This window comes from Cydia splendana, chromosome 16, assembly GCF_910591565.1.
Source record: "Cydia splendana chromosome 16, ilCydSple1.2, whole genome shotgun sequence".
In the NCBI taxonomy this organism is placed as follows: Eukaryota; Metazoa; Arthropoda; class Insecta; order Lepidoptera; family Tortricidae; genus Cydia; species Cydia splendana.
In genome coordinates this window covers 12,685,494-12,712,097 of record NC_085975.1, presented here as the reverse complement: position 1 = coordinate 12,712,097, position 26,604 = coordinate 12,685,494, and the positions used below count along the sequence as shown (strand labels likewise).

General features: G+C 38.5%; 1 protein-coding gene across 1 annotated transcript in view; it reads left to right on the top strand.

The window, feature by feature from the left end:
• The first annotated feature begins 4,303 nt into the window (after positions 1-4,303).
• Positions 4,304-26,604, top strand: part of LOC134798016 (protein disabled) — a 38,337-nt gene continuing 16,036 nt past the window's right edge. Inside the window, exons 1-9 of the mRNA XM_063770350.1 lie at positions 4,304-4,804; positions 6,101-6,315; positions 11,686-11,829; positions 14,908-15,054; positions 22,140-22,325; positions 22,356-22,472; positions 22,503-22,619; positions 23,098-23,214; positions 24,433-24,651. Coding sequence (XP_063626420.1) covers positions 4,735-4,804; positions 6,101-6,315; positions 11,686-11,829; positions 14,908-15,054; positions 22,140-22,325; positions 22,356-22,472; positions 22,503-22,619; positions 23,098-23,214; positions 24,433-24,651 — 1,332 coding nt within the window. The 5' untranslated portion in view covers positions 4,304-4,734. The remainder of the gene's footprint in view (positions 4,805-6,100; positions 6,316-11,685; positions 11,830-14,907; positions 15,055-22,139; positions 22,326-22,355; positions 22,473-22,502; positions 22,620-23,097; positions 23,215-24,432; positions 24,652-26,604) is intronic.

Sequence of the window (26,604 nt, the reverse complement as noted above, 5' to 3'; positions counted from 1 at the left end):
AATAAAGTAATTTTTAATCCTATCAAAAATATAAATGTCATATGAGAACCAAGTTCAATATTATGACATATGCCTTGGTTGTTGACTTCAACGACCAAAGAAATGAGATTTAAAGGGTGCCGTTTAATGGTCAGTCCTGAAATTTATTTGTAACAACAAAGTATCATTTTCTATAACTTAGGAATCTTAGGATAATATAATAACTTACTTTTTGTACAGTTGAAGTAAAGATATTTATGTTTACTACATATTTTTGTAATGATTGACTGATTAGTCTACTAACAATTCGTTCCTTCGTTTTTTAGTATCTCTGATAATAATGATAACTATTCAATCATATTTTTAATTTTTAAGTGGGCTAAATTAGAAGCCAGGGGTTATAATTGCATTGCAACGATATCCTCAGTCTGTTTACTGTATTAAATTTACAGTCTGCTACGTTGCAGACTTCAGTCAGTCACTAATCAAAACAAAAATTAATTACGTATGAATTACCAAGTATCAAATTACTTTTTTTGCACTATGCTTCGTGTTACCAGTTAAAGATTTTTTGAATTTGCCGCTTTTTTTTTGTGCAGCCACTCGCTGGTCAAACTCTAACAAAACGCGTCTGTTACGTTCAGGACAGATATGGCCGCTAGGTGGCAACAGCGCCACGCGCGGCTTATGGCTCGCCACCAGAATTGGTGTGGAACGGATCATAGAAGGTAGCATCCTATAGAAGTGGTATACGCGTGCCTCCGTGAAGGACAAAACATACGCAATGCGACACAATGATTGGTCGAATTTATTTGTTGCCCACCATTTTTACGCGTAATCTTATGTTTATCCGTTGGTAATGACTCGAATAACAGATCTTTAGACCGTTTTATTTCGTCACTTTAGAAAGCAGACACACAGATACGGATTAAACTGTCTTCGTCGATTAGCGAAAGCTTATTTTGAACGTAACTTAACAGCTCGTCTATAACCAAATTACACTAGAACACACACACACTAATACTACACACACTATTCATAGAAAATTTGAATTTCGCGCCTTTTTCTACTGACATGATTTGCTTGACCATCTATATTATTTCATTACATTTTCATTAATGTACTTGAAGAATGATCCACGTGCGCACACAAGCGAGCTCAGTGTTGCCAACTCAGATTTTGAAAAAATGCTAGACTAATGTCGAGATTATGCCAAAATTATGCCAAATTTTTTGAAATACATACCTATGCTAAAAAAATGCTAAAATATCACTTGAAATTAGACACTTAAAACACACACATTTTTCAAATTTGCCGCCTTGTTCTACTGACAAGATCTGCTTGACCAACTTTATATAATCAGTCGACGTCCATCCGTCCATAAAAGTCAAAATTCATATGAAAATATGAACCACATAAGGCGATGGCGTATATTGTTGCTGCCAAGTTGGTGCAAACTTGTCTTAGACTAAATTATGCTAAAAAATATGCCAGATGCTAAATAGTAAATTTTGGTGCCAAAGCGAGTGAAAATATGCCAGATCTGGCATCATTTATGCCAAGTTGGCAACACTGAGCGAGCTACGTGAAGTACTGCCGAAATGAACGATCGCCATCCACACGCAACGATAAAACTGTGCAAACGCATCGACAACGATTTATTTGATATAATTTGCAACTGCCACCGATGAACGATAATCGACAACGATTATAAAACTGCGCAAATCGGACTGCACAGATTAATCGCTACGATTTATAGTTACGTGTGTAGCCAGCATTAGCTACCTGTACCAAAGCGACGAAATCGCGGAGTGAGCTACGCCTGTCATTGTGGCCCTCAATGTTGTCGATATATATATATATATTTTTGGATTTGGAGTTGACATCACTATGCATGTCATTTAGATTTTCCGGCCGACATGACGTATCTCCGTCTAAGTTTTTATTTAATTTAAATTAAATTTTATACTTTTAACATAATAATCAAAACAGTGTTTACTTAATATAATAAAATATTACTGAACAATTATTCCCCTGCATCACACCAAAACAATTTGTGATAAAAATAAGTAATCATACGACGTGAATTTTGCGAAGTGTACAAGTATTTAAACAACCGGTTATAAGATTGAAACGTAATTTTTTTATAAGCTATACAGTAAATAAAGCTACACTCGAGTTGAAAATTCGTTAAGAAAATTGGAATGACGACACCTAAAGGTAAGGACTCACGGAGTATTTTGGTCTACACTATAAAATTTTATCCATAATATTTATTTAGAATCAAAACAACTCATATTTTGGGATATAAATATTAGTTATACTACTCTACGTACACACTACTAGGGCCACAGTTAGATACTTTTTCAAATAATTAATTATTTGAGTTTAAATGGCATATCATTTCAACAAAATAACATACCATCCCTTCTAAAAACTAAAAATTGTAAATAAATGTACAGCAACCACTAATTATTTCATTTTTCACTCGTCCCCTTTAAGGTTGTTGGCTTGGGCCATGATTGTATAAAATGGCATACTTATATACCTATCAACATAATTGATTACTTAATTCATATATTAATTAACATAGTAAGTTATTAAATATAACATAAATTTTACAATATAAAAAAAAAATTACTATAAACAATTGTTGATTTGATTGTATAGTCAGGTTCCCTTTTAAAAGTAATAGAAAAATAAAATTATTATGTCACTTCCTCATCAATGTTATACAAGTCATGACTGTTTCTTAACGGAGCTATTTATCAGCCATTAAGATCATTCTCAACCCTGGACTTTAAACTGTGACATATATGCATTCAGACCTATATTTACCACATTGCATAATAACTATGCTTATTCTACTCTCTGGAATGTATTAACTATGCTAAATGGAAGTCTAGGGAACTATTTTATAATCTACAAAAACGGAATGTGCTTTTATATGTAAAGTTATAGGTAACATTGGGACTGTTTGGGAGTCTTGGTAAACTAGTTAATCCTTTCAATTTTAAGAACATGTTTTGTGAATGGGCCTCATTGTATATCAGAAAAAAAAAGAAACATAGTCAAACCTAAAAAAAGGGAAAGGTTATGTTGCTTATGTTAAATGGCTAATTGAGGGAAATCCTAACATGTGTGTATTTTACACTCAAGAGCAAGGAACATAGGTCACTTTATACAAAACTTCCACGCAAAGTGTCTAGTTTTTATTGTTCTTTAGTGCAAGTGAAGCCTTTCAATTCTTACACCCTAAAACTAGGCTATAATGCCAAAGTACATACACATAAGCTACTGTAACACTTATCGCCGCCTGCCTGCAATACGGCCACATCTTAAATTTATTTATGGTTATTGGAGATTCAATCTTAATTAAAAATAATAAAGTTAAGTTTCCTTTAAAAATGTTGGTGCCCAAGTGGCCGTATCCTCTAGCCGCCTAGAGTCCTATAAAAAGGTCTCTTGTTGCATTCTAATTTGAATCTTTGTTTTGACAAATCAAAATTGCATTTTTCTTGACAAGTTTTGACGTCTGGGCGGCTAGAGCGTATTGCACGCATGAACCGTTATAATGAAATGAAAGGTTTACAAACTTTTTACCATTGCACCCCCTTTGGGTATTGGGAGGGGTAACTGCACCCCACTAGAGGTGCTGGCTCGCCATTTTTGGGGTGGAACCATAGTCTATTAAAACATGGTCTTCTCTTCCCAGAGTGACACAAGCCTACGTCACAAGTCACAATAACATTGCCACTTTATATAGCGCTATCGCATATTATCATATAGCGCTGTCGCATGATGACGTAGGCTTGTGTCAGTCACGTGACCACGAAAAGACGGGAAGAGAGTACCAGGCGGAGTATATTATTATACCATGGGTGGAACAGTACAGTACAAAGTTATTGTTTTATGTTCTATAAAAAGGCATGTTGTTTATATTCATAGTCATAGATGATTATTGATGAAGGATATATTATGTAATAACTATTTCCTGCATTGATATCATAGATAGGTAAACTATGTCATAAGAACTAGGCGTATTTTATAACAGTTCTGTGTATACTATGAAAGTCAGCTTATAGAAAAGTATTCGTCACCCCTTGCATAGGAACTTCGATGAAGGCCGCATACCCCTTTTTTTCTTACTCTACTTGTGTAAAAGTTTGGTTTACATAAAAACAAATGTACATAGTAAAATTAAATAAGAATCGTATTAGAATTTCAAATTTCCAATAGGAATTTAGTTTAACAGCAACATTTTCCTTTATTTTTTCCATGTTTATTTTTCCTGTGGCAATTTTTTTAACAATTATATAACTACAAAAAGAATCCAGTAGGAATCCTTATTCATAACGAAGCTTATCACCAAAAGGAAACGTCGCACGTCAAACACGAAGGGAACCATAAAAGTTGCATAGTAGGGTACGAATATTGATCAAGGGTTGCTCTGTGTTAGTGCGCACCCCTCGCTGCGCGCTAGTGTGCGTGACCCTCGCCCGTGTGCCGGCCATCGCGCCCCTAGATAACTCACTAAATTTATAAACACTAAATACACGAATACTCTAACTAAAAAATATAAACTCGCGCGAAAAAGGGATAATTCGTAATGGAAAGTATAGACCGCGTCAATATCGTTGTAAAACGCGTCCGACTTTATAAAAATCAATAAATCACGTAGCGAATCCTCCAATAAAATATAACGTGGAGTGCATTACAGTGGTGCTTGAATTTCAGTGATATAAAGAACTACCGATGTTCAATCACAAGCTACCGACTGACTTTCCAATGCAAACTCTCCGTAAGAAAACCAGCCCTTGCAAATGTGAGTGCATTGTGTTTATCTCGCTTCAGCTCTATCTTTTTGTTTAAACGGTGTTATTAGATAGCAGCTAAATGTTAATTCGAACACATAAGCTTTCCTTATATTTTGCGATGTATGTTGTAAGCATGGAAGCTATTCACCCTAAGCGTTCCGAGTTATGCTCATGTCATAATTAGTGAATCCCTGGTTTGGACAGAGAGTCTGAGGCGGCGTGCGGCGGCGGAGTAACTAGTACGTTTAGTAAGGGCAATATGCAGGTGTGTCATTTCCAGCATCTCTTGAGGCAGTTCGGTAAGTACTTGTGTCACATGTGCTTCGTTGTGTGTTCGCATGGTGTTCTGTCCGACTGTCCGCCTCTTCGTCTAACGCTTGGTCTGGAACAGCTGGTCAATCAGCTGATCAGGAGTAATCCTACAGATTGTGTTCGTTGAAGTTTGGTATTCCGAATGAAAACACTCACAGCTAGCGATCATTAACTCACATAGTTTTGCATTTTTTTAAGCAATAGACCTTATGCTAACACCAATGTAGGTAGAGCATATATTATGATAACTTTGTGCACATAAGACATTAGATATACTTATCTTCTTTCAAAGAAGTGTTATCAAGAGGAGATAATGCATATGACAACTGTTTGCTTGTTTCCTCTGCAAATATGATACTGTCAAATGGAACAAATGATTGTAATTGTCTAGGTAGTGTGTAGAATAACATTATAGAGTTTACACGTTATTGCTACTAATGGCATCTGAACTACGCGGCTTAGTACAATAGTTACAATACTAAACACGTAGGTGTAAATAACGAGTTAACAAAGCATGCTCTTTCGCAAATAATAACTATTTCTAGACTATAATGACGCCATATCCTTATGTAGTTCCACTTCTTCGCTTTGTCGATTACTTCATAGTTTTGTTTTGCACCTAATGGTGGTATCGTGTAACGAGAGGTCCCGGCGAGTCCCGATTCTAAATTTAAAAACAGGAAATTCAATTTAACGGGAATGATGCACGGTAAACAGGGACAGAAATAGGACAAGCTCACTTTTATTTTGCACTCCACTCGCGTAGCTTTGTTTAAAAAAAAACAATGTCGCTAAAGCTAGAACTCAAAAACTTATTCGCAAAAGGTAGCTGCAGCTATTTTCAGTTGTTTTTGTGTGTTAATTGTTGCTTTTTAAACCTAGCTTGCATCGGCATTAAAGACAAGTGAATGAACTTTTAAAACAAATGGCGCTCGCTTTAGACAATTTGAGGAACGGGTACGGATTTCAAAAATGGAAAACGCGTTGTACAGACAAGAACGAGCCGGGCCGTTTCCTGGGCGAGGGGGTGTCGTTCCGGGCGAAGCTGATCGGAGTGTTGGAAGTGCCGGAGGCGAGGGGGGACAGGATGTGCCAGGAGGCACTCGCGGACCTGAAGATGGCGATCCGGGCGGCGGGCGAGCACAAGCAGCGGATACAGGTGCACGTCGCCATTGACGGGCTGAGGCTGCGGGATGACAAGACTGGCGTGAGTTACTTGTTATTCTCTTTAACTAAGGTAAACGTACTTGGGCTCGACATGCTAATGCCCAATAGATGACACCTTGCTGTTGACAATGACTTAAGTTTCAAGATGACATGTACTGGGACCGCGTCGAGTACCAGTACGTTCACCTTATAATACTATAGCGATACTGATGGAAGGTCCTGCTCTTGAAACCCGTTCTAATACTCTTTCCCACTGAAAATCCCGTTTTTTGCGGGTACGGTTTTCTGCAGGATCCCGTTTTACAGTATACGTGCTAATATAGTAACTGCACGCATACTAGCGGGATCCTGCAGAAAACCGTACCCGCAAAAAACGGGATGTTCATCCTCAATAGTCATCATCTGGATATATTCAAATTTTTCTTCAAATGTATATTTTTGCACATACGAGTATGTTCAATGTTAGAAATAACAAACACGAGTTAATAACCTTTTAACCGCTATTATAATTGAAAGTCTTCATCAATTATGTTAATTACGATAAAGCACAAAATTGCATTGCAACTCGGTATTACGACGTACGGTGACTAAATATGAATTCGACCATTGACCTGACCAGACCAAAATAAATCTACGATTCGTAATGTTTGTTCGTTAATTACAATAAGAACTACGCCATTAAACTATATAAATATAGATAGTATAACTTGTTTACTTGTTTAGGCAAGTAATAGGTAGTACCATCACGCTCCGCGATTGTTACGCCATTTAGGGTCCTAGCTAAATTGGTTGTTCAATACTTACGCTATAGAATTTCCAATTTAGCAAGAATTTTTACAGCAGACAGTGCACTTATGTAAGTCCTAAGGTCTCCTAGCAACCTCCATGCAATAAGCAACCTCAAAGCATTGCTAGGTTTCGTGTAAGTTATAGCCACGCAGTTAGCCACGTCCACGCTAAATTGATACAATGGTCGACTTGTATTAAAACTACCTAACCGCTGTATCAAGCGGCAAGCCGCTTTACCAAACCGCCTACGTCCCATATAACCATTCCAGTCGCAGAATCACAAAGTGGTAACTAAATGTCAGATGTGTCGTAACAGAGTCCACACAATGTGTCTAGAATTGTTTCGAAACAAAGTGTCGTCGCCGTGTCTACACTTTTCCGTAACAAGGTGTCGACACATTTGTGTGCACTTTGCGTGCGGTTTGCGACTAAATCTGACAGCAAATTTGTGACAGCAAATGTCAATATAAAATACCTCTTGAAAACCAAGGTTTGTCAAACTACTATTAGTGTCTCGTGTGCTCGTAATTCTAGTAAGTCATCATGGGCAATGCAAATGATAATAATCGACCGAAACCATATAAACACCCAACACCCGTCAACCTTTTACAGAAAAGTTTTTAAAGAAATTCAATAAGCTACTTAGGTCAGGCAACGAATGCTCCAAAAGTTGTAGAGGGAAATGCTCGGAACACAATTTTTGACTCCGTAACTCGGTTTGACAAGTTAGGAGGTGAACATATCAAAAGTCCCCGGCCGTAGCCCTTGAGCGGGGGGGAGAGAGGGCTTTGAAGGTCCCATTTTCCCGTTTTTCGATTATATCTCGGAAACTATGCATCTCAGCGACATGGCCACTTATACAAAATGAAAGTTAATTTAATTTGTTACAAGTTTATTCAGTCAATTTTTTCGATATGTTGAATAGTTTTTGAGATATCCGCTCTTGAAAGTTTATTTAGGGCTCTCAATTTTATCTTGATATATCTATATCAGTGAAGGTGCTAGGCCGTGTTTGGTATCGTTTTCGTATAAATCTGGGGTGCTGAATCCATTTAAGATATCACATTGACACCATTCCACAAAATAAAAATAAATCTTTTTAGGGTTCCGTACCTCAAAAGGAAAAAACGGAACCCTTATAGGATCACTCGTGCGTCTGTATGTATGTCCGTCTGAATACACAAAATAGTTCTTTACCTATAGATGACAGGAAAACCTATTAGAAATGTGCAGTCAAGCGCGAGTCGGACTTAATGTACGGAACCCTTAATACGCGAGTCCGACTCGCACTTGGCCGGTTTTTTTGAAACTCTTCTTGACGCTTAACCGCTGAACCGATTTCGTTGAAATTTGGTATAGAAATAGTTTGCGTCCCGGAACAGGACATAGGATAGATCTTATAACCAAAATCATCTTTTGAAGGTGTGAAAAGTGGCGTGGAAATTTGTACGGGAAATCAATAACCGCTGAACCGATTTATATGAAATTTGGGATGGTCTACATCTTTGATTTAGTTAAAAATGATGAAAAAACATGACTTTAAACCTAAACTTAAACAGTATTAACTTCAAGAAGTCAATTCTGAATTCCCCCCTACACCTCATTTCACACCTTTAAAGGATGATTTTTGAGATAACTTATTATATCCTGTCTCGGGACTCAAAATATATGTGTACCAAATTTAAATTAAAACTGTTCAGCAGTTTAAGCGTGAAGAGGAGTTTAAAAGAAAGTATTTTAATAAGTTTATATGTTTTTACTTCGGAATGGTGTCAATGTGATACCTTAACTAAATTTGGTACTGCGAATTTATACGAAAACGATACCAAAACATGGCCTCGTAGCTTTACTGTTGTAGAAGTCAAAATAAAATTGAGAGCCCTAAATTCTTATTACTTGGCCAAACTTGTGTAGAAGGAAAAGGTAAAATAAAAGTCTTCGGCAGGAATATAAGACACAAATATATTTTTTTTTTGCTTTACTATTTCATTCATCAAATATAAAAATACCTTGATTATACTATTCTAGTGAGATCCTCATAGATAAACAAAAACATTTACTTAAAAAATTACAAGGTCGAAATGTCACGGAACTTGTGAGAGTAATATGTGAAAAATATAAACTTTTATGACAAAAAAAATCTGGACACAATTTAAGAATCACCCAATTGCGTCGAGGAATCATCTGTATTTTTGCTTGTTTCATTACCTCCTCGCTTCTTTTTTGTCCTTTGTATTCTGTAGCAATTTGTTAGATCTGAAAATAAAGATAACTTGCGTCGTCACGGATGTCGATTTATAGGTTTTAGGGAGTGCAGAATTCTAAAACCATGATCATTTTATAATCCAAGATGGCGGCTACGTATTTTGTCATAAAAGTGGAATCCAAAATAGTCATCATTTTCGAAATCTGCGCCCTCTAAAACCTATAAAACGACATCCATGACGACTTTTATGACATGGTGCATGGCCGCCATCTTGGAATCCAAAATAGTCATCATTTTCGAAATCTGCGCCCCCTAAAACCTATAAAACGACATACATGACGACTTTTATGACATAGTGCATGGCCGCCATCTTGGAATCCAAAATAGTCATCATTTTCGAAATCTGCGCCCCCTAAAACCTATAAAACGATATCCATGACGACTTTTATGATATAGTGCATGGCCGCCATTTTGGAATCCAAAATGGTTATCATTTTCTAAATCTGCGCCCCCCAAAACCTATAAAACGACACCCATGACGACTTTTATGACATAGTGCATGGCCGCCATTTTGGATTTCAAAATGGTCATCATTTTCTAAATCGGGGCCCCCTAAAACCTATAAAACGACATCCATGACGACTTTTATGACATAGTGCATGGCCGCCAGCTTGGAATCCAAAATGGTTATCATTTTCGAAATCTGCGCCCCCTAAAACCTATAAAACGACACCCATGACGACTTTTATGGCATAGTGCATGGCCGCCATTTTGGATTCCAAAATGGTCATCATTTTCAAAATTGGGGCCCCCTAAAACGTATAAAACGACATCCATGACGACTTTTATGACACAGTGCATGGCCGCCATTTCGGATTCCAAAATGGTCATTATTTTCGAAATCGGCACTCCCTAAAACCTATATATCGACAGATCGACACCCATCTCGACTTTTATGACAAAGTGTTTTGCTACCATCTGCATGCAAGACATTTCTATTATTTTTAAGTACGTTATTTTTAAGTACAAAAATGGCCCCCTGTCAACTTTCAATCGAGATTTAATCGATAATTTATTCGATTAATATTCAGATTAATTCAATCTATGTTAGGTCGACTAAACTAATCGCGATTAAAATTTGAGAATTAACTTTTTTTATTCCATTAATTAGTCGAATAAACAGTTAATCGATTAATGCCCATCTCTGACCACGGCATTTTTACACTTTGAGAATATCTGAAAACAAATCAACACAAGGAGCCATTTTGCAAATCCAGTAACATACCAGTAACTTTGTTATTACTTTTGACAGCGCGTGTCATGTGTCAACACAGAGTCGACACAAAGTCGAAACATTGCAACTACTTTGTGACTGCAATATTTCTCAGCCTTAAACCATATTTATACATCATAATTAACAAGTTTCGTAGTATGTAAAGCGTTATTTCTGTTATTTAAGTATAGTATACGCATCGAAGTACTAAAAATGCTTCAAATAATATAGTTATGAACACAGGCACTGAGAAGTAAACAATTTCATTTCCGGCTAAACTAAAACAATGTGGTGGCGCGTTGATTATATTACACTTAGTTTATCAAATCACTCGAGCAGTTTAATTCCCCATAATAATTTAAGTCCTATTGTAATATAAATGCAAACAATATATAATTACGTCTTGTAATCCGTTTTAGAGATGGCGTATTAATGTCACTTATTTTTATTTAAGTATTTTTCCATCTGACAGTTTCCATTTGACAGGAACAAAATGAACGAATGAACGAATGATTTTGGCATAAAGTAGTCGCAAACCCGAAACAATGTGTGCACACGGCGACCACACTTTATGTCACTTTGTGTCATGTGTCGACCCTTCCCCATTTCTGGTAACTGTGTCGACACGGCGACGACTCTGCGACTGGAATTGTGACCGAAACAGACGGTGTCGACACAAGATGTGTCAACACCGCGTCGTAACGGCGACTGGAAATGGTTGTATGGGGTGTGTGATTATTGATTAACCGCTAGTGCGTTAGGGCAAAAAAATATTTTTAACAAAATAAAAAATGGATGACAGTTGACTGACAAGTCATCAACCTTATTGCAAACACATAAGATATACGAATGATCAGTTAAAATTCAAAAATGTGCCCAATGTCAGAGAAAATATGTACTAGTAAGTACCCATAAGATTTGGAGGTGTAAAGGCTTGCCAATCGGTCAAAATGAAAATATATGAAATAAGTGTTTCGCGTCAGGATAAGCTAAAAGTCTTATAAACGAATGCTACAGTATACATAACTCTCACATAACTAGTATGTATCCAATAAGTCAATATTATCCAAATTACAGAGACGATATAGTACTTTCCATAAGACTTAGATTCAATGTAATAATAACTTCCCATTGTTTCCCAGGACTCGCTATATCACCATCCCGTGCACAAGATCTCTTTCATCGCGCAGGACATGACGGACTCGCGCGCGTTCGGCTATATATTCGGCGCACCTGATACCGGCCACCGGTTCTTCGGCATTAAGACTGATAAAGCTGCTAGTCAAGTAAGTTTGTCATTGTTTCCCAGGACTCGCTATATCACCATCCCATGCACAAGATCTCCTTCATCGCGCAGGACATGACGGACTCGCGCGCGTTCGGCTACATATTCGGCGCTCCTGATACCGGCCACCGGTTCTTCGGCATTAAGACTGATAAAGCTGCTAGTCAAGTAAGTTTATCATTGTTTCCCAGGACTCGCTATATCACCATCACGTGCACAAGATCTCCTTCATCGCACAGGACATGACGGACTCGCGCGCGTTCGGCTACATATTCGGCGCTCCTGGTACCGGCCACAGATTCTTCGGCATTAAGACTGATAAAGCTGCTAGTCAAGTAAGTTTATCATTGTTTCCCAGGACTCGCTATATCACCATCCCGTGCACAAGATCTCCTTCATCGCGCAGGACATGACGGACTCGCGCGCGTTCGGCTACATATTCGGCGCTCCTGATACCGGCCACCGGTTCTTCGGCATTAAGACTGATAAAGCTGCTAGTCAAGTAAGTTCATCATTGTTTCCCAGGACTCGCTATATCACCATCCCGTGCACAAGATCTCCTTCATCGCGCAGGACATGACGGACTCGCGCGCGTTCGGCTACATATTCGGCGCTCCTGCTACCGGCCACCGGTTTTTCGGCATCAAGACTAATAAAGCTGCTAGTCAAGTAAGTTTATCAATTTTCCCAGGACTCGCTATATCACCATCCCGTGCACAAAGATCTCCTTCATCGCGCAGGACATGACGGACTCGCGCGCGTTCGGCTACATATTCGGCGCTCTTGCTACCAAACTGAAAATGGGTAGGTTCCCACAATTTACTATTATCGCCCGATTTTTGGAATAGGGCACTATCTATCTAGGTAGTTGTGTTGTACGAATTTCGATAAACGAACTTCGCGTTTTAACCATAAATTTTCATTAACTTTCATGCATAAAATATGCAAGTATACTTTGTAACTTGCCAAAGCCTGGGTAATGCAGCTAAAAGTTTAAACTGCCCAACATTAAGACACCTGGTACACGATGGCACCAATCAAAACTAAATTTGCAGGCTATTTGTAAAACAAATAAAACAAATTGATGTCGTCCTTCCTAGAATTCTGGTTACTCGGAAACCTCGATACGTTATATAACGAAATATTTAATGAAGATTTTTTAACTAAATAACTACGGATAATCTTATTATATAATATATTACTAAATATGATAGTTTCAAGTTGTGAAATATCCAGTAATCTAAAAGAAGTAGGTTCTAGTGTAGAAAGAGAATTAGACATTCATATAGGGAACATAGATATAGTAGGAAAACATTTTCAGAATTTCAGTGTTTTATAAAAATAAACAGCTTTGGAAAAGAATAATTAATTAGTAAATTAGTCGATAGCTAAATATATTAGTCTTATCTTGATTACCTATTTAAGGTGGGGAATAGCTTCCCTACATTTTTTGCCGAAAGTTTGTTAAAACTACGTACCTACAAAGCGAAGATGAATGGTGGTGCAATGCATTAAGAAAACAAAGGATATGATAATTAATTACAGTTTCCTTTTTTGTGCTTATGATATCATCTGATCAAACGAGGTTAAAAAGACCAAGTACATTAACAGTACTTTTAGGAATAACAAATGCTCGGCGGTTCAAAAATAATTCTTATACCGTCGAGATAAATTCTTCATTAATAATGTGCATGAGAATGCATATGATGTATGTATCGGAATCCCACACGCGGAAGCACTTAATTTAGAAATACCCACGCGATATGAGCAATTGAAATTAAAGTAACCAGTAAATCAGCGGCTGTCATTCCAAATCAGAATCACACATTTGTGTAAAAGGGCCCACTGATTAACAGTCCGCCGGACGGTATCGGCCTGTCAGTTAGAACAAAATTTTGACAGTTCCGAACAACTGACAGGCCGATACCGTCCGGCGGACTGTTAATCAGTGGGCCCCTTTCGGAAAGAGAAAAGTCGTGGAATGTATTGGGCCCCATACATTCCACGACTCTTCTCTTTCCGCACAAACTCTAGGCGTATTGGCAATGAGATTATGATCATGATTTTGAAGGTATTGAAACTTGTAATGAGATTTCAAAAGGAAATTTTAATGAAACAGTCTCTTACGCAATCATTTCGGTTAGTAAGTCTCATAGTTTGTTTGCGTTTGAAGCATTACGTAAATCACTATACATACAAACACCTAGGTGACTAACTGACTATCGGTGGAAATTATGTTCTTGCAATAAGATATACGATTTGGCACATAACAGCGTGAACTGGTAAGTATACGTAAAACTCGACTTTTTCGCGAATTATAACGAATATGCTAAGTGGCAATATAGTAGACACACACGTTCTTATTGTAATCTTTTGATTTGAAAGAAATCAATACACGGAAGTACTACACAGGTTCCTTCTTAGATATGGTTGTTTACTCACATGATATGACTGATGTCTGTGCAGTATTAATTTTCGACTTCGAAACATTAAATGACATGAGTATGACTACAGTGAATGTTCTTATTCGCATCCTCATGGTTACGTTTGACTGTATTATTTTGTATCATAATAACTTTTTGTCCTGCGACGATCCAAGGCCGGTTATTTAAAAACCATCGGTATTAGGTATACTTATTACACCTAGGTATAGTTGATGAAATATAACGTTCATCGATTCGACATACAAGTTGATTGAGAAATTATATTTTATCGTCCATATGTAAATAACTTGCGCATCCCTGCTCGCGTCTCGCTGATCGTCAGCCGTCACACAGTTACCTCAATCTGTACAATAATTCTTATTCTTAATACTTGGGTCAGGCGTGGCTCACTCTGCGATTTCGTCGCGTTGCTACTAGTACATGCGGCTCACACCAATTTTGGTGTCTAGCAATAGTAGTTGCCGCGGACCGCTACTGCACGGACGCCTGCTCGCGCTTGCGACACCTTGCGCTCAAATCTGTCTTAATAGACGCGTTTTGTTAGTGAGTGAGTTATTGTAAGATTTCCATAAAAAATAGGTCATATACGTTAACTGGTTTGTTAAGCTCATTAAACATATATTTATCTTCCACAGGTAGTCATAGCAATGCGGGACCTGTTCCAAGTGGTATTCGAGCTGAAGAAGAAAGAGATAGAGCTAGCGAAACAGCAGCTCGAAGGGAAGTCCGTCACCAGCAGTCTAGTGAGGCATACGTCCACCATCACCGATGTTAAATCTAAGGTAATCCATACTAATATTATAAAGGCGAAAATGTGTCTGTCTGTCTGTTACCTCTTCACGCTTAAGCCGCTGAACCGATTTAGTTGATATTTGGTATAGAGATAGTTTGAGTCCCGGGGAAGGATATAGAATAGTTTTTATGTCGGAAATCATCCCTGAAGAGAGTGCAAAGGGGGGTGGAATTGAAAGAGTTAATGCATTGCCTATAATTGAAGTAAGCAATGCGCGAATTGAATGATTGCTATTAGCATTATCCAGGCGCTATACCTACTTTAGCTGCTGTCACTAATTCCACGCAGACGAAGTCGCGGGCAAAAGCTAGTTACATATAAAAACACGTGCATATAGTAATTAACATACTTGAGACAAAGGTTTTATAAATGAATCACGTGACAGAGCTAAAAGACGGCGCAAAAGAACTGGCCACAGATAGCACAGTCAGCAGCAGAAGTTGCTAAGCGTGCCAGGTGTTAGAAATAATCTTGACGTGGCTTTATTGTTAAGAGAATAAGAGCGTGTCAAGATCATTTTGAACACCTCGCCCGCTTAGCAACTTCTGCTGCTAACTGTACTGATCCCCCCTGATTTAAGGTGTTCTTATGTAACCACCGAAATTATTTTGATTAAATAATTTGATTTGTATTATTTTAAGTAGCCACACTATTGACATACTGAAATTGTCATAAAGGTTCTACAAAACCGGACAAGTGCGAGTCGGACTCGCCCACCGAGGGTTCCGTACTTTTAGTATTTGTATAGGGGCAACAGAAATACATCATCTGTGAAAATTTCAACTGTCTACGCACGTATCTGAGATACAGCCTGGTGACAGACAGACAGACGGAAAAACGGACAGCAGTCTTAGTAATTAGGGTCTCGTTTTTACCCTTTGGGTACGGAACCCTAAAAACCTACATTACTAAGTTCTACTATTATCGCAATTACTCTTGAAGCTATTAAAACATTTCAGAACGCAAAAACCAGTACATCGTAATTCTATACAAATTCTTTCTTAACCTCCTGAGACTAAATGTACATTACAATGTACATAATCGTGCAATCTAATTTGAACCTTTCATGAACCAAATAAAGTAACATTTCTTTTGTTTCATTGCTTTTTAAAACAAACGAAGTTCGTTCCAATTTACTTATAGAATAAGGTTCAAATTAAAAATATGAAAACTTTATATGCTGGGTCTTACGAGGTTAATTCAAACCTGCTTGCTGTACATTCAACTCACTATTCAGATTATGACTCGGTTATATTAACATAATTGCAAATTACACTTTAATGTGCAAATAATAAGGTCGGTTATTGCCAAGGGTATATCATCGTCGTGTTATAACGTATGCAGTCATTATGAAAGGGCAGTCAGGTTGCGTACAAAGGCATTCCCTTGGCGGAGTTTATTATATTTGGCGACGTTTCGCATAACGTAGGTTACGGTCGAGGGCGTGAAATATAAAGTAAGCATTGTGCAAAAAAGTCGCATAAAAGACTTTGTTTATTAATTACTTTACTTTATAGGATACTAGCGACCTGCCCGGGCTTCGTACGGGTTAACAAATTATACACCTAAACCTTCCGCAAGAATCACTCTATGGATAGGTGTGAAAACCGCATTGAAATCCGTTCACTTATACTCTTATAGGATCACTCGTGCGTTGGTCTGTCTGTCCGAACATCCCCCCTCCCCCGTTTCTCTCCGAAACTACTGGGTCTAAAATTATGAAAAAAGTACACAAAATAGTTCTTTACCTATAGATGACAGGAAAACCTATTAGAAATGTGCAGTCAAGCGTGAGTCGGCCTTAATTATATAGTTTTTGATCGTACCCCTACGGGTTTTTTAAAGACATTTCATTCACGTTCCACGTCAAAAATACATTGTTAAAAATTGAGTAATGCACGGAACCACATATTTAATTAGACAAAACGCATCTACCGCGATATAATTTCCGACGTTTCAGCTGAGTTGCACCAGCTGTGGTCACGGTGTGGTGTGGTGTGGTGTGGTGTGTTGGTGTGATGTGTGGGTGTGTGTGGTATGGTGTGGTTTGTTTAATTAAATATGTGTACAAAACGCTAGGGTTTAAAGTGTTATATGTACGGAACACTCTTGGAACGCGAGTCCGACTCGCACTTGACCCGTTTTTTCGATACAGGGTGTACGACTACAGAACCCTAAAAAGGATGTCTATAGACGCACGTCCACAATGTCCGGCGTATGTTTAAACACTGCATTATTGTCTCTGTCAATACGCAAACGGAATAACATGCCATACATTCCACTGTTTATTCTTTGATCAGTAGCCAGAAAACAGCTGTCATTGAAAGATAAAAAAGGCCTTTTTTGTTTTTCTAGTTTTAGTGAATTGTTTTAATGTCCAGGAAGAGGTTGCTTTCGTTCCAGTTGCCTTGTAGGAAGAAGAAAGTGGTATTATTATTATTTTTGTAACAATTTTTCTCACCTCTACTTTCCCTTCACTCATTCGTGTACATTGAAAGTTTTATTTTCATAAAATCTAATTTAAATGATCGCAAACGAAGATATGTACCTATTGTGCGAGAAATGAAAAAAAAAACCCATTCTAATGAACATAAAAGTTAAAATTTTCTTTAAAAATAATTATATGGAAATGTTTATCATATTTCGCAAAGTACAAAGATTAACCGGGCAGTAGAATAACCCGCATATAATTTACTACCAAAATTGAACTCAACTTCAGCAACCACTGCAACCAGCATATCAGTCACTACATAAATATAGGTAGCAAAGTCACGCGCTATTTATTGCGATGTCATTTATGCTGACTATGCTGCTATGCGTGCTAGGCTGCTAGGTTTATATCTATTTACGCGACGCTTAGGCCCACTTGCACCATTCCACTGGCCCGGGGTTAAACCTGGTGTTACCATGGTTACCAGTACAATTTGACACTGAATTGACGGTTAAACCGCTGAACCCCGGGTTAGTGGGATGGTGCAAGGGGGCCGTAGGTGTATTTGGGTTCCAATATTAGTAACTGAGTCACTTTACGCATCTCTACGCAAAAACATTTCCCTTATTACGGGTTGATCGCACCAAACCGTGTATTGTGTTAACGTTCACGAAAAGATGATTGTGCCTTTGAGAAATTATATAGTTTTGTGCTAAATAACGTTGATAAGCTTGACGTTGCTGCAACCGGCAAATCTTGCAGCTATAATTTCGACCGAGCTTGAAAACGGGGCCGCAAACGATTTCCGCGGAAATTACCACGGTTATCTAACGGATGAGAATGAGCGCGTTAATGATTTGTCAGCCTTTCGCGTCATAGAAACACCGAGGATTGGTTAGGTATATCTAAAGTTCCAGTATGATTAGCCGTTATTGTGTGGGAAATAGAAAACACGGTGAACGGTATACTTCAACAAACTTCACCAGATATATCCTTCGTGTCCACAGATATCGCGGTTAATTTTACATGGAATGTCATTAGCGAAAATCTGGGCAGTGACCACATGATCATCAAACTAAAGATTATATATCAGGAAATTAGGATAATGCATAAAAAACGAAATTATAAACTAGCTAATTGGGATCTATATCGAGAACATTTAGAACGAACGTTACGGCTTCCAGGTGGAGACCGAAATGTGCAAGAAATGTATGATAACCTTACTACAGAAATCAATTTAGCGGCCTTAGAAAGTATTCCTCTTGTTAAATTATGCCCGTACCCAAATACAAAATTCAGACCTAAACCTTATTGGAACCCGTCTTTATCGGCATTAGTAGCCAACCGCAGGCTCGCGTTGAGCACTTTCAGGAGAAACCCTACACCTCACAATTTAGATATTTTAGAACAGAAATCGGCTGAAGCAAAGAAGGCTATTTTACATGCAAGGAGAGAGAGTTGGCAAAATTATTGTAGTAGTGTAGATGAATCAACAAGTGCTTCTGAAATGTGGCAGCGAATGAGATGGATCAAAGGTTTTAAGAAAACTAGTTACAACTTTTCACATGAAGAAAAGACAAACATGCTAAACAGCCTGGCCCCAGACTTTGTCCTTCCACAAGCTCCCGTATGCTTTTCGAATAACCCTATTTTAGACATTAGTTTTTCTATTCAGGAACTAAATAATTGTTTGAAAAAAAAAGATACGGCACCAGGAGATGACGCAATCACTTACTCTATGATATACTACCTTCCAGACTCAGCAAAAAATATCTGTTAAATGTATACAATCTTATTCTGAATTCCGGCGAGTTGCCTTCTCAGTGGCGAGAGATTAAAGTAGTCCCCATTCCTAAACCAGACAATAATCCAAACTCACCTCCTAAGATTAGACCTATTTCTCTAATATCATGTTTATGTAAGACTCTTCACCTCTTACTAGTTAGAAGACTTGAATGGTACATAGAGTCAAATCATTTTTTATCCCCGTGCACGACAGGTTTTAGGCGAGGCCAGTCATCGCTGGACTGTCTGACTAGAGTTATCTCTCACATACAAATCGGTTTTACTACAAATGTACCCACACTCGCTTGCTTCCTGGATATCGAAGGCGCTTATAATAATGTCCTTATTGATAAATTAATGAACATTTTAGATGACTTAGGAGTTGGTAAGCGGATATGCAAATACCTGTGGAATTTTTTGAGTAATAGGATTCTTATAGTTAAAGATACAGCCGACAGCCAAGAAACAGTAATAAGACATACCGGCAAAGGCCTAGCACAAGGCGATCCCCTTTCCCCGCTTCTTTTTAATATAGCTACATCCAAATTGTGCCGTGATATCACAAACGTACATATGTGTCAGTATGCAGATGACTTTATATTATATGAAAGTAATAAAAATATCGCCCTTAGTTGCAATGCTATTCAGGAAGCATTAGATTATTTTGTTACTACCTTAGGTACTTTGGGTTTACAGATATCAGAACAAAAATCTAAATATTGCATTTTCAGCAGAGGGCATAAACGACAACAGGTAGATCTAACAATAAACAATTTGCCTTTAGCACCGGTCATATCTTATAAGTACTTAGGCCTTTGGCTTGATAAGTCACTTCGCTGGGGCAAGCATATCAATGAAATTACAGATAAAATACAAAGAAACCTTAATGTATTACAAGTTTTAGCTGGTAAATCATGGGGCCTACATCCTAAGCACTTACGTAGAATATACATCGCATTAATTAGGAGCCGAATCGACTATGCTAGCTTTTTGTACGACAACAGTGCAAACAGCAATACATATAAGTTAGATAAAATACAAAACAGGGCGCTGAGGATTGTAGGCGGCTTCATACGAACCACCCCCATCCACAGTATGGAAAGTGAAATTTGCATTCCACCTCTATTTGTCAGGAGGCGGTTTCTTGCAATTAAGTACCGACTAAAGGCTCTTTCCACTTCAAATAACGAGACCAACTCTCTGCTTCACAATTTAACCTTGCTTAACCAGAACAGGTACTGGGTAAATAAAAAACCGCCTCTTCTAGTTACCGCTAGTAGGGACGTTGCAGACGAGACCATATTCTCATCTGACCGCCTACAAATGTTTTCTCTTAACACGTGGGTATCAAATATAGATGTGAACACTCTGGTTACCTCCAATTTAGACTGCATAAGGGACTCTAAAAATACTTATGAATATAACTGTCTTAAATATAATGTGTTGGAGGAGTTACGTCTAAAGTATAAGGATTGGCAATTTTTATACACAGATGGGTCTAAGAGTCCCCTTGGAAAAGGAGCCGCTTTTTTTGACCCACGTAATCCTTTATGTGACCAGGATAACATGTTTAAGGTTGTAGGAAATGTTTGTGTGATGACAGTTGAATTGGTTGCAATCTCGCAAGCACTTTCCTATATTTCTAACAGACAAATTAGAAAAGTAGTAATATGTTCAGACAGTAAGAGCGCATTACAACACATTTCGAGATCGATCCGTGGACACAGAGGGGTACCTACTGTTTATGAAATCTTGGAAAAAATCCTTCTGTTAAAGCACATTAATAGCACAGTGCGACTGCAGTGGGTTCCATCTCATATCGGGCTAGCCGGTAATGAGATGGCTGATCGGCTGGCTGGACGGGCTGCAGTGGATGGAATGGAAACGATTATTAGACCGTCTTATTTGGAAGTTTTTGGCCGCTATAGGAGCACAACCCAGTTGCTATGGAAAGAATATTTTAACGAACGCTCTAAAGAAAAAGGAATTTGGTACAAGGCCATAGCAAGTGAACCTCCTCGGATTCCTTGGTGCCTTAATGCTAACATGGGTCGAAAAACTGTTGTAACGGCGCATAGATTGCGAACTGGTCACGTGCCCCTCAATAAATTTAGGTTTCTAATGAAACAGATCGACTCTCCTAACTGCGATATCTGTGGATCAGTAGAAGATGTCTATCACATACTTGTAGAGTGTAGTAGAAATCGCGCCCTTAGGGAGGCGCTCATAACGTCGGCCAATCTAATGCCATATGACATCGGTGCCTTTATACACATCCTTAGCAACCCAATATCGGACACGGCACAAATGGCATATAGATTAGCCGAAGTTATACTCAACAAATAGATTATAATTATTTTTATTTTAAATGACCACTTATATAGATGTAAATAGCATAATTTCTGGAGATATAAGAAACGGACATGATAGGGCCGATGTATACAAGGGTATAAAGGTCCTGCTAAATAATAAATTAAAAAAAAAAAAAAAAAAAAACAATACTAGGTACAGTCACCATAAAAAATAGGACATGAAACAACGCGCTAAAAGTACCTGTTACTCTGGAATTCTTCTCCAAATCACTACACCTTATAAAACAAAGTCCCCAGCCGCGTCTGTCTGTTTGTGTTTGTATGTTCGAGATAAACTCAAAAACTATTGAACGTATTTTCATGCGGTTTTCACCTATCAAAAGAGTGTTTCTTGAGGAAGGTTTAGGTGTATAATTTGTTAAGGTTTTGTGTAACCCGTGCGAAGCTGGGCCGGGTCGCTAGTTTTTATAGAAAATTTAAACTTTAGGTAGGTATGTGTTCCTCATAATATACCTAACCTAAAAACGTGCCTTCTATTATTTCTAGAGTATCATAACGATCGGTGAGACGAGCACATCGACTCCAAAAAACCAAGACACGGCCGAAGGTGGCGTTGCAGAATTAGTAGATTTGGAGCAGGAACTCAGTTCTTTGAGGAGGGGGCTCACGCAGGTCGAGGGCCTGACGCCGTCCACGGACCCGTTTGGGGACTCGTTTATAGTGCCCTCACAGGTTTGTAAATAATATGTTTCCTAATGCTAGTGTATTCATAATGATTTGGAGCAAGAACTCAGTTCTTTGAGGAGGGGGCTCATGCAGGTCGAGGGCCTGACGCCGTCCACGGACCCGTTTGGAGACTCGTTTATAGTGCCCTCACAGGTTTGTATATAATATGTTTCCTTATGCTAGAGTATTCATAATGAGTTGGAGCAAGAACTCAGTTCTTTGAGGAGGGGGCTCACGCAGGTCGAGGGCCTGACGCCGTCCACGGACCCGTTTGGGGACTCGTTTATAGTGCCCTCACAGGTTAGTAGACATGTTTGCTAATGCTAGTGTATTCATAATGAGTTGGAGCAAGAACTCAGTTCTTTGAGGAGGGGGCTCACCCAGGTCGAGGGCCTGACGCCGTCCACGGACCCGTTTGGGGACTCGTTTATAGTGCCCTCACAGGTGTGTAAATAATATGTTTCCTAATGCTAGTGTATTCATAATGATTTGGAGCAAGAACTAAGTTCTTTGAGAAGGGGGCTCACGCAGGTCGAGGGCCTGACGCCGTCCACGGACCCGTTTGGGGACTCGTGACGTTTATAGTGCCCTCACAGGTGTGTAAATAATATGTTTCCTAATGCTAGTGTATTCATAATGATTTGGAGCAAGAACTAAGTTCTTTGAGGAGGGGGCTCACGCAGGTCGAGGGCCTGACGCCGTCCACGGACCCGCTTGGGGACTCGTGACGTTTATAGTGCCCTCACAGGTGTGTAAATAATATGTTTCCTAATGCTAGTGTATTCATAATGATTTGGAGCAAGAACTAAGTTCTTTGAGGAGGGGGCTCACGCAGGTCGAGGGCCTGACGCCGTCCACGGACCCGTTTGGGGACTCGTTTATAGTACCCTCACAGGTTAGTAGACATGTATGTATTGACTATTGGCTTCTTAAGAGCTGAAACTTAGAATAAAAAAGAAATCTTTGAGAAAATGGCTGACTCTACCGAACTTTTCAGGGCCTTGTTTATAGTGCCATCTCTGTCGGTCATTTGTAGTTTAGAAATTGGTTGATGGCTGTGGCTTTACCACCAGTGTAAGTACTTGGCTATCGCCACAGATGGCCTAGTGATAGTGATAGCGGGCCGTGTTTTAAGACTACCCCCCTTATTCCTAAAACTTTACGGGCCTGATTTAGTTCAATTATGTTTTCTTCCTTTCTTACAAATACATAAGTCATAATGACAGATAAGGACGAACGATTACTAGCTAATTGAGGTTTGTAGCGCGTTTATGAATAAGGGGGTTAGTCCTGACATCGATGAGGGCAGCGCAAGTTTACAACGAGAGATGTCTTGAACACTGCTGATATTTTTGAAGATTTGAACCTAAAGGGGCCCACTGATTAACAGTCCGCCGGACGGTATCGGCCTGTCAGTTGTTCGGAACTGTACCCCTTTAAGGGCCAGTTGCACCAACCACATTTGACAGACTGATCAACGTCAGCCGGCGCGCCCCGGCGCTTTGTCTATGAAACTTTCCATACATAAAAATTAGCGGACTCTTTAACGATACGAACAGTTTGGTGCAACCGACCCTAAATCTGAGCGGAGACTTGTATCAAATCACGCGATATAGTATTTTATGCAACCGTTGTTTAAGAGAGGTCAAAAAATGCGAGTGGCGTGGGTAACAATTTGAGGCGAAGCCGAAACGCGCGAAGACGCCACGAGTTATTTTTGACTCAGTTAATCAACGTTGCATACAATACTTTTTCTACGACCAAGCACTTACTTTGAAATAAAATTGTAAATTCAACAAATATTTTTAATTCAAGAAGTAGCAAAAATGCCAAAAATGGAGGGTACGGGCGCGAAAAGAATGAATGAATGAATGAAAATTAAAAAAAATGTCTATGGTTCACTTATTTGTCAGAGATGAGATTTAAAATAAGGTTGGCAACACTGTATTTAAGTGGTCATTACACGAAGTATCGTAAAATCGCCAAAAAGATACTGCGTGTATGCACACATTCTTTTTTGGGGAATAGATAAAGACTTGTCCACGCACGACCATTTAAATGACAAATAAGAGTACGCGAGTAGAAAAATGTATAAAATGTTCATCGTTTGCAGAAAGGGCTTCTGCCGCCGCCCCCCGGCGTCAGTACCACGGCGCGATCGCGGTCCTCAGCATCCTCGTCCGCCTCCGCCTCCGCAACCGCTTCCGCTTCCGCGTCAGCGACCGCTTCCGCGCCGCGCACCGTATTCAGTCCCAATAAGACGCAACTGCCTTTCGATCTGCCACCGGAGTTGGAGCCGCCAGCGCCGCAGCGGGTCGAGCCTGAAGCTCCGGTGAGTGACAAAGAAATGTCAACCTTATATACAGTAATTAAATTCGAATTTAAAGTGGCAGTTATACCGCGTCGCGGATTGATGGACTATTAGCATGGCTATTGAAATATAGAATGTAACTACTGTATAGAAGGTTCAAATTCGTTCATTCTAGATTTCAGCTGCTTGAATCGTACATTAGTTTCCAGTTTATAACCCCCATGGCTGCATTAGATAATGATCTCTAGTCTGCATGCCTCAGGAAGGATATCGTAATCATCAGGGACAAGAAATACTTTAATTTTCAAATAAAGCCGCATGCAACATTATTAAAAACAGCCATCTAGTTTTAACGCTCTTATACATCAATAGATGGCGCTGTCCTGTGATAACTTGATGTGTTTGTTATGATTTTAATAATTAAAATTGCATATTTTGGCTTCGTAATGCATGTAACTAACGTATTTTGACGTATATTAACCCATCGTAGCAATCGGCATAGTAGTTAGAGATCAATGTTATCGTTTCCTTCTTAAGTTCTTACTATCGCAAAAAAAACTTATCTAGAATATAAAAAAAATACACATTTGTAGTAATTTAAGTAATTAGGCGTTTAAGTATGTTTTTAGCTTTCCTGATTATAGTCAGAAACTTCGAGTAAGTTTGAGTGTTTTATCTTACGGTATAGAAGTTTTTAATCCATTAATTTTCACATGAAAATCACGTGAAACTGTATTCTAAACATAATAACTAAGACATCTCATATTTTCGTATAATATTTATATTTTTTGCTACATTAATCATTCGCCATTTAACATTTAGAGTGCAATCGCCATTGAAATATCTGAACATATTTACGCTAACGTTTTGACAAAAATGTCTTGTTCAGATATTGAGACTTAGCATAAGTTATACTTCCACATTATCAATAAAAGAGTAAATAAGTTACAGAATTATTTGTCGATTCAAATGAGTCTGTAGTGAATGCTGTGTAAAATGGTAACAAACATCTTTCCCTGGTAACTTACACTTTTAAAGTAATACCTACGTTTCTTACTTATTATTAAAAAAAAAACAACGGGTTGCACTCCGGGAGTGCCGACAGAAGTGAAAACTCAATGACTAGTCCAAAATGTCTGCAGCACTATGTATAATTGACCCATCCTCCTTTCTATTGAAAAACTTTAGTTCCGAAATTGCTGGTCAGTGAGCTTGTTTAAAATTGGAAATTCAAATTTGTAGCGTTGATTGTTTTAAATTCTAATAGAAATTGTAAAGTTACCTTGCAGACCTCGCATCTAAATATCATGATATTTTGAGTTTTATTCACCAGTACTAGAGTTCACTTTTATTAGCGATTTCATCAAGATGTAGCTTTATTGAATTATATTTGAGTGATATAAAGTTAGAATGTAACTGTGAGATCCTTGTATTTTAACCCGTACAAGATTAGAACCATTTTCATGTAATGTCATTGGGTTTTTCTTTATTGATTTAAATGCCATCTAAATGAGTGGCCATCTAAACCTTACGGTCACGTGATCGCCTTACGCTGTCTCGAGTTTATCATTTTTTCCCCACCTCAAAAAGTGCCCAGCGCCGCTAAAGAAGTTTTCACTTCAAAAAATCCATACACGTCCTATTAGTTGACCGAAGCGAAGCGAAGGTCTACGTTTTGACTCGGGCATTTTGCTTTCGTATGTCCGGATGTTCTCCTCTACAGGTCGCAATTCTTAACCGATTCTCGTGAAATTTTGTGACCGAATTTTATGACTAAATAAAATTTTTTTGTCAATCCGGTTTTTGGAAATTTTTAAAAATGGCGGAGTCGTGATACCTGGCGCCTAAACAAATAGTCGTATCGATATCATAAGACTTTTTTCTTTTTGAAACATGTTTACAGAGTTAATAGCAAAAAATGCAGAAAAAAATTATCGCTGGTTTAGGCGGTACTTAGATAATTAATTTTAACTA